Source organism: Electrophorus electricus, chromosome 8, assembly GCF_041902795.1.
Source record: "Electrophorus electricus isolate QZ-2024a chromosome 8, ASM4190279v1, whole genome shotgun sequence".
Classification (NCBI taxonomy): Eukaryota; Metazoa; Chordata; class Actinopteri; order Gymnotiformes; family Gymnotidae; genus Electrophorus; species Electrophorus electricus.
The window spans coordinates 20,766,329-20,775,750 of NC_137504.1; the positions used below are offsets into that span (position 1 = coordinate 20,766,329).

The window sequence follows — 9,422 nt, forward strand, 5'->3', positions numbered from 1 at the left end:
TTAAAAGACAATGCTGCTGTTTGGCTCATTAAAGACATACAAACAGTACAAATTTCAGCAATCACTTTCATTTATTTAACTAAATAATTACATGCTCTAAATGGATGACAAACGTTTGTATGACTCTTTAGCCACACTGGAACATCTATTTTGCACTGTAAACACAATGAAGTGGTAAATTCTTAATTCTCCAAGGACCAAATATAACCAGATCAGCCGGCAGCCTTTAATAACTACACTAAATTAGCCAAAGTCCTTTTCAAAAAAAAAATGTATGTAAAATGTATGTAAATGTAAAGGAAGTAAGCGATGAGCCACCGATGATTTAACGAACCCATATCCTAGTTCTACTACCGTTGCAAAACGGTTTTCATCAGTAAATTAATTTAGTGGTGCTTGCCTCTCTACCTGCTAATTGCTGCAACTGATGGTTTTGCTGGTGGCTGTAGCAATCTTAATTTAAACTCACTAGCCCACCAGGCGTAACTTGTCGTATCCCCCCTACAACAACAGCAAACAATATTTCTTTTTACCGAAGTCCTATTTATGCTAGCTAAAATTTATTTGAAATAATACCCTGCATATACGTCCTTTGTCCCACAAGCCCATTGTATACGACAGAGGAAACCCTGTGTCCTATGCGGCGCCATCTTGGATAGGCAGTCTCTCTCCAGCCCAGGATAACCTGCAGATCCCTTCGGAAAGCTCAAGGCACTAAAATAAACAACATAATCCTTGGTAAGGACACATACCACGTAATATATGCTTGAATTTTTATTTGCATCTATAATATCAACACCACGAAAATATATGTTTCAGTATGCGTTTGAGAGTGAATGTTTGGAGAAACAACACCTGGTTAGCAAGCTAACTAGTTACCTAGCGTTAGCTAACATATCAACATTGCTCGCTAGCGTTACCTAAGAAGTCGCTTGGGTAGCTATAGCTGTGTTTCCAGATAGCTAGGTAGCTAGCAGGCTAACTGGTGTGGAATTGGTGGGCAGTTTGTGTCAGGAAAACAGGAAGAGGGTGACCAAACGACAACAGAACCAGTTTTGGTCGTATTTGGAATGTTTCACCTTCAAGTCGTTATCAAATCATCGCTATTTTTTATAACGTTAAGATAGCCATTTCCTTCAACCGAGACTGCTTTGTTGTAGGTAGGGAGATGATTTTATTCGGAGATGTTTAGCAAGCTAACGCTAGCTGACAGTTAAGTCGATCATGCATGATAGTTGAACAGCGAGACAGCTATTCAGTTACCCAGTCTTGCTAGCTGTCATTAGCATTCTGAGTGGAAGTAACGTTAACTGTTATTGTGCAGTTATTTAGATAGGTAACTTGCTGGCTCGATATGTTAGGTATGTAGGTGCTTGTCACACAAATACAACGATGTAACACAACGGGCAATTTAATGACAACCGTTTGTTAGTTAAATAATTGTGACTGTGGGCATTTAAAAACAATGCCGTGTTAGCTAGCTAGCTGCCGTGTTATCTAGCTAGCTAGTTACCTAGCTTTTGCTAGCTAGCAGTACTAACGGTACCTGAATGGCTAAATTAGCTAGCTTAGCGGTTAGTAAATAACTCCTGTCGTCACGGCACAAACTATGCGATTTTAGTGTAGTTTACTGTTTCTTGATTCTAAATAACTAGTTGCCAAACAGTGGTGATTGAAAAATGTGTCTAACATCGTTAGCCAGCTAACCTGTTTTACTCCAAGTGTTAGCTTCGCTAGCTAGATCTTAATGTCACTGCTTACTGGCCTGTGACGAGCAGGCCAGAGCATCCACGATTTTAATCTTGGCTATCGATAGGAAGTTGTCAAGATAAGGGTTAGCTAGATTGGTTAGGTGGAGTAACTGTGTTAACGCAAAAATATGCTGTCAGTGACGCATTATAAAAAGGAAGGCTGTGAAAGGTATCTGAAAGAAAAAGTAGTTTGAACCAGAATAAGGAAGTGCCGAAACTGCAGTCTGATCACATGCTTTCCTCTGCTTCTCCTTAATAGGCGCAACTAAACCCTGTTCCAAGTGCAAAGGGTTTTTATCAGTTTACAGTGTTAAGGTCTAAGTATTTATTAGTAAAGGTTGCTGTCCACTGTTGTGAAATCAGATTTGTCTTGCATCAGCTTGTAAAGACACCTGCTCCCAGGAAAGTGTGTGTATGCTATTTGACTGGTGAGATAGTTGAATGTCCCTGAAGCTGTTTGTATGGACATCCAGACTGTGAAACTATGGCACACAGTTGTGCCATGTCACATATGTAGGCTAATGAAAGTGCCACATGATGCAGGGTCATATGAGGAAGAACACTAAGAGGTACTAAAAGCTTACTGTAACTTTGACACTGGGACCTCAAAGGTATGGTGGTGGTAAAATTACATAGCAAGGAACTGGAACACTGCATAACCAAAAACTGTACTGTCATGATAATGTTTTTCACCCTTTGCTTTGCAAGATAAAATTGTTCGCAGGCAACAAAGAATTTTCCTAAAAATTGTGTTAGCCTCAGGGACAGGTTTGACTGCTTTACAGGGATGCCATTACTTAGGAAAACATTTTCAGAAAAGTCTTGTCTGGTGTGGGGAGCCTGAGTAATTTGTTCATTGGTAAGGTAATTAATGCTGCTAAAACACTGCTGTATTGCCTGTCAAGATAGTATTTAGGCCACTTGGTATTAAGACTTATTTTCTGTGCTTGTGTGACTGTGGATTATTATATAATGTGGCCAGTTGAACTAATATGCTTCCTATTTAGTCCCACAAAAAGGACCCGTTAATATAAGGGTCCCATTCTTCTTTTCTTTTTAAGCTTGACTGTTTACAGCTCACATTACTGTTAGAACTGAAGCTCTCAGGGCATAGCTCAGTCATCTACTCTTTGGCAGTCTGGTTGTTGTCTCATCTTATTATAGCCTGTGTAGTCTGTTTCTTTGCATAACAGAATTGGATTAGTGATTCTTATATTTTTCAGCCTGTCCTAAACTCATGCATGACAAGGCAGCAGCTCTCTGCCATTGTTTGTGGCTCTGATTCATTATTTAGTTATCCATTTCAGCAGTGACTTCCCTTGAGGATAAAACCTCTTAGGCATGGCATCAGTTGACTGAGTTAATTTAATTCTTCCTTGAGGTTCCAAGATGTAATTTGATTTAAATGTAGTAATAAAATATTTCAGTCTAGTACAGAAAGTAGCTGTATAAAGTTATGCAATAATACAGCTAAAAAGAATTAACAGTGGATCAAAAACATTCTTATTTATGGTTCATTGGAAGTTACAGTTTGTAAGTTGTATGGGATATTTCAGGATGGAACCATTTAACTGAATTATGTCAGTTGAAATATTTGTGTGTGGTTGGTGCCAAGATGTTTGAAAGCTATACCTCTTTACCTGTAAAAAGAGGTAAAGACTGTTTGTTTTAGATGCCCAGAGGCTGTTGCTGGTTTATGAACCTGCCAGGGTGACGTACAGCTCAACACTAAAATGAGTCCATTGCAGAATGCAAAACTTTGTCAGCCTTAGTAACCAAGATGCAGTACGGTGGTCTGGCACTCTTTTTCACTCCTGTTTAGCTCTTTCTCTCTTTTTTTTCAGAGCCACAATGGCCACAGCACCGTACAACTACTCCTATATTTTTAAGTACATCATCATTGGTAAGTAAAAATGGGTGTGAAGGTAATCTGTGGGTCAGACAGAGCCACATCTGTAGGTCATACTACTACATGCGTACACTACTACACGCTCTCTGCTAAGTCTGTTTTCTGTTTGTTTCTGTTCTGATGACTGTGCAACCGTTTTTCCTCCCCTCATGAATGTACCGCTGATCATGGAGGGCTCTCTTATTGTTGGTACTAGATGGGGGTCTCTACTGTGTAACACATTGGCATTTCAGTTCTGTGTGGACTTTAACATCTTCCTGCACTTTTCTCAGGGGACATGGGGGTAGGAAAGTCATGCTTGCTTCACCAGTTTACAGAAAAGAAATGTAAGTACGGCACTCACCTCATCCAATTTGAATCCCACCTTGAATGCAGCATGTTCCCATTAAGAATTATGTGTAAGGCAAGTGAGGGTGGTATTTTTAAGTTAATTTTTCATTTTGGGCCATGGAAGGGGCTCTTAACAGTGAATAGTGCATGATTGCTTATGTGGAGGAGTGCTGGAGCTCGCGTGTCTGCTCTGCAGTACTGCTATATTTCAGTGGAAGATCTGGTCCCTTAAATAGGCAAGCGGAACTGCAGATGTGGCGCTCACATTCACAGAGGGCACGTCCTGCATCGCACTGCACAAGCGGCCCATTGAGAGCGCAAAACAAATGGGAGGAGTGTGTGTGTGAGTGTGTGTCTCTCCAGGTTTGAAGATTCCCCTTTGCTCATGTGCACACTGAAGAAGAAAAAAAAAAGGGGGGGGGGGGGTTGCAGGGCACAACAGCGGAAAAGATAGAGCATAGAAATTCAGCATCAGTGTGTTAAGTGGTAACCCCAGCTGCTCGTGCATTTTAACACATTTGGCAGAAGCAGGGAGGAATATCTCTTCATTTTCATTAGGATTCTTTCTCATTCTGTCAAAGCAGGCAGGAACGTTTTGGCAAATGTCTGAATCTTTATGGCTACAAAAATACTCACCATTTTGAATGAAAAAGGGCCCAGACCTGTCTCTGTTTACGCCCATGTTTGTTCGCATGGGTGTCATCTCCGTGTGCCTTAGCAGGTGTACCCTGCTGATTTGCAGAGTGAATGAGAACTAGTGTAATTACTGTTATTAGCTTCAAACACACAGGTTAATTACAGCTGGAAAGACACTCCTAGCTGTGGGGCTAGGAGTGTGCCCTAAAATGAGCTGTTCACTTTCATTAATTTTGACCACTGGCAGGCCTTCAGAGAAGTAGTCATTTTAATTCTTCAGCTTGGTCAGTGTTTTCACCCTGTATTATTTATTCATGGCAGTATGAAATGTGAATAAGACAGCAGTTTTAGGTTTTGTATTGCATTGCATGACTTCTTGGTGGTGCTGTGCTTTATGACAAAGGTACTAAATTTTTAAGAAGCAGCTACATCTAAGTCTCCATGTTATCTGCAGTACTGATGTGCACTGTGAGTTCCTGAGTTTGCCCAGAGTCACCTTTTTTTGTGTGTGTGTGTGTGTGTGTGTGTGTGTGTGTGTGTGTGTGTGTGTGTGTGTGTGTGTGTGTGTGTGTGAGATCATGTAATTAAATGATTAAGTATCAGTATTGTCTACACTCTCTTTGCGTGGGTCTCTGTGTGCAAGAAATCCCATAAAGCCCTGCTCTCCCCTCAGTCATGGCGGACTGCCCCCATACAATCGGCGTGGAATTCGGGACGCGAATAATCGAGGTGAGCGGGCAGAAGATTAAGCTGCAGATCTGGGACACGGCGGGGCAGGAGCGCTTCAGGGCGGTCACACGCAGCTACTACAGGGGTGCTGCCGGCGCCCTCATGGTGTACGACATCACTAGGTACGCCTCCCACTCTCCAGTCACCCTGCTCCTCCATTCCGTTAGCCCCAGCTGGGAAAGCGCTGTAGAACACTGGTTACCCAGTTTGTTGGGAGCAGAACCTAAGAAAAATGATGGGAGGTTTTCATTGCATCACCTGTACTAAGAGCAAGATTTTACTTCAGGGTTTTGGTTTTTTTTCCCCCCTTTAAGAGAGCAAATTAATACTCCTGATAGGGACTCCTGGAAAAAATGTTACACCTGGTAGTATTCCCTGTTCCTGCCTCTCATTTTCTCCCAGTTCCCTCAGAATGGAGAAATTTTATCAACTGTCTGCCAAGTCAGCACAACAACCCACCCGTCCCTGAAGAGGGATGGATTCTGAGAACAGTCCCAGAAATGCTCTGTAATACAGCTCTGAACATAAAGGTTTCATTTTACTTTGGTGGGAGGGCACGGTTCACACCACCCAACCTAACTCATCGTAACAATCTTTTATGTTATATAAAACAGCCAGTCATATTTATTGTTCTGTACAATAAATATTTTGTATTAGAACATGTTGCAGGATATGGTCAGTGAATAGTGGGTGTAGTATGTGCATTAATTTGTTACGCTTCACCAAAGATTTGCTAAAGCAGACATGAGTGTCAGGACAATGCCGTGATGGTTCAGCTGGAAGTCTAATGTGCCATCTGTCTGCTGCACTGCTAGTGTGCTTTGTCTAAATGAGTTCAGTCACGATGACTCTGACTCTCTCTCTCTCTCTCTCTCTCTCCCCCCCCCCCCCATTGTTTCCATGCAAGGAGAAGCACATACAACCACCTTAGCAGCTGGCTGACTGATGCAAGGAACCTCACAAACCCCAATACTGTGAGTGCCACTTTATACCTGACAGTGTGACTTTTGAAATTTTTATTTTTGTTTTTCTATTATTTTGCCGTGTTTGATTTCTTGGTTGTTTTGTTGTTGCTTTTACTGAGTCACAAACTGACTGTTTTTGCAGGTGATCATTCTCATAGGCAACAAAGCAGACCTGGAAGCTCAGCGAGATGTGACGTATGAAGAGGCCAAACAGTTTGCTGAGGAGAATGGTGAGATGGTCCATGGCAGTCTTGACTGTTACTAATTCAGAACAGAACTTGTCCATAAAATATATAGTGAAAAGTATGATTTGATAGGCTGCAGTTTCAGCAGGAAACCATCAGTCACAATGATTCAGACCAGCCTGTGGAATCGCTCTCGATTCACTGATGTCTATGCTTTTCTCTGCAGGATTGCTATTCCTGGAAGCAAGTGCAAAAACGTAAGTTAGCAATACTGTTGGTAATGGTGGTGTCCAATTCCTCAGGCTAAGCTCAGTCTGTGTTCGAATGTAACATGTCAAATGTAGGTGAAGTTGTATGGGGATTGCTAAACAGCTTGAAAACACAGGCTGCAGGATAGTCTATTGATTGGGCACCAGTCATATTGCCTCAGAACGACCCTTGCTGGTTGCTTTACTCATTGCTGTATCTGACAGAGGCGAGAACGTGGAGGATGCCTTCCTGGAGGCGGCGAAAAAAATCTACCAAAACATTCAGGATGGCAGCCTGGACCTAAACGCAGCAGAGTCTGGGGTTCAGCACAAGCCCACTGCGCCTCAGGGCGGCCGACTAACCAGCGAGCCACAGCCTCAGAGGGAAGGATGTGGCTGCTAATGACCAACACTACCGGCCTACTTTCCTTCATACCTACCTACTCCACCTGGCACCCACCCTGATCTTCTGCTCATTCTCCCCCTCCTCCATCACCCCATTCAGGCCTACATCCGTACTGCCCTGACCCACAGGGGGAGCATGAGCAATGGCTGACGACAGGAGAGAGCAACAGACACGACTGGCTGTTTGTCATCTCCTCCTTCTTTCATTGCTTACCTGTTTACCTGCCTTCCCCCCCCTCGTCTTCTCCCTTTCTCCTTTGAGCTGACTATAGCTGGCAATGTTAACTGTCACTGGATACATCAGGTGATACAGACCTGTTGAAGGAAAACCTGGGGTTACTGACTGAGAGCCGAACCGAGCAGGCTGGTGTTTTTTTTATTCATTCGTTGTACAGCTCACTAACACAATTCAAAGTTTATCCATAAGGAACTCAGAATCCAGGGCCTTGTAGAAAGAAGCACTGGGTGAATTGTTAATTATCAATGCTTGGTTCAGTTTAGAAAAGCTTTTTATTATTTAAGAAAACAGGATTCTACTGAGATCAGTAATGAAGTTTGGCTCTCAGAGCTGAGGGATAGAAATGACTGTAATGTCAGGTTTGATGCAGCCACAGGGAAATGTGGCTCACAGTAGTTCTGTGACTTAAGATTAAAGTCATTTGAATGGTGTCTGTAAGACACCAAGTGGTGGTTGAACGTGTATTGGTCAATGAGATTTCTGACCTTGGTCCATTCTGGCCATGGCCTTTAACTCACAGAGAGAACACCCAGTCAAAATCTTGGAACATTGCTTCCTAGTGCTGAACATACAACACTGAATCGTTAAGGAACAGCCACCACAAACATCAAATGCAGGTTCTATACAGACAGCACATGGAAAGGATTTGGGCGGAGGGGGAATTCTCATCATTGTAAATGTATATGGGTGGAGAGCAGGCATTTCACACTCATAATGTGTGCAATTTCTTTTTTGGGGCTAGAGGGGATGGGTCTTTTATCAGACATCTGTGACAATTTAAAAAAAGGCACCTCCCCTGACCCCCCCTTTAATTCCCCACCCCATCATTTCATTGCACCAATTCCCTCTCACTTACTTTCCTATTCAACCATATTGAGTAGAACTTCATCTGTCCTGACCAGCGGGTTTTTTTGTTGCCTTATTATATAACTAAATGTTAATATTACCATCACTGTTTAATCTTACTTTGCTGCACTTACTCAGCATACTGCAGACTGGATGTCTTTGTCAAAATAAAACATACTGTTTTACAATATTGCTACATTTTATTTTAGATCTTGACAGGAAAAAGCTTTGCATACTTTTGGCTGTAAATTTGACTGGCTGCTGTCATATAGGCTTGTATAGTAACACCACAGACCTCACCAGAACAGCTTACAAAGCAGTGCTAGGGATCTACTATATAATTTGATTCATGTATACGCTTTTCTTATTCAGCAGCTGTATATAAGGCTAAATATCTGTTGGTGGTGATGCAAAACAGGGCAGGGGATATTCAACAGCACTGGCTCTAATGTATAGCTAATATTTGTGAGTCACTGGTAACTCTTACCTAGGAAACTAACCTTTTCTTATTGAATGTCAGTGTGGACAGGCTCACTTTCTGGGCACTGGATGTTCTGTTAAAATTCCACATTGTACCTGTTTGCTGGCTACAAGTAGCAAACTCAAAGCAGGGACTGGTGCAGCACTTAAGTTTGCAACTTTACTTGTATGTGGCAAACAAAAAGAGCAAATGAAATCATAAGATCATCCTTTTATCAATGTCCTCAACTCTTACACCAGACGTTCTTCAGGGAGGATTTTGTTTGAAAGCTGAGGACTGAAAGTTTGGTATGCTGTAGGGGGAGTGAAGGTTTTAGGGTTTAGTCTTGTTTGTGCTCTGCCCATCTCTTTGCTGTCTGAATCGCCACTTCTGGCTGTGTGCTGATTTAAAACGTATGTATAAATTTATACATATGTATAAATTTTTGAAGGAGCTGTGCTAACAAAATGCGTTATTACGTGTATATGATTAAGATGTTGACATTTTGATTTTAATAATAATAAAATGTTCTAGACAGAAAATATTATATTGGATGTGACGAATACTTTGTGTTTTGTTTATAGAGGAGCAATTGGTGATCTGGTAGTATATTTTTAATTACAAGGGTGCAAGGTGAAAAATGATAATCATGAGTCTTCTCAAGTAGGTGAGGCACTCTGTAATAATCACTTTGTGATAATTCAAAAATGTAGGAAAATT

General features: G+C 41.8%; 1 protein-coding gene across 2 annotated transcripts; it reads left to right on the forward strand.

Moving 5' to 3' along the window:
* The first annotated feature begins 605 nt into the window (after positions 1–605).
* Positions 606–9,249, forward strand: rab14l (RAB14, member RAS oncogene family, like). 2 transcript variants are annotated; one of them, XM_027020590.3, is made up of 8 exons: positions 606–738; positions 3,596–3,654; positions 3,933–3,986; positions 5,300–5,477; positions 6,263–6,329; positions 6,463–6,550; positions 6,732–6,762; positions 6,979–9,249. In XM_027020590.3, exons 2-8 carry the CDS (start codon positions 3,603–3,605, stop codon positions 7,154–7,156), a joined length of 648 nt encoding a protein of 215 aa, XP_026876391.1. In that variant the 5' UTR covers positions 606–738; positions 3,596–3,602; the 3' UTR covers positions 7,157–9,249. The 2 variants fall into 2 exon arrangements, with proteins under 2 accessions (XP_026876391.1, XP_026876392.1); XM_027020591.3 differs by lacking the exon at positions 606–738 and adding an exon at positions 1,009–1,160.
* The last annotated feature ends 173 nt before the right edge of the window (positions 9,250–9,422 follow it).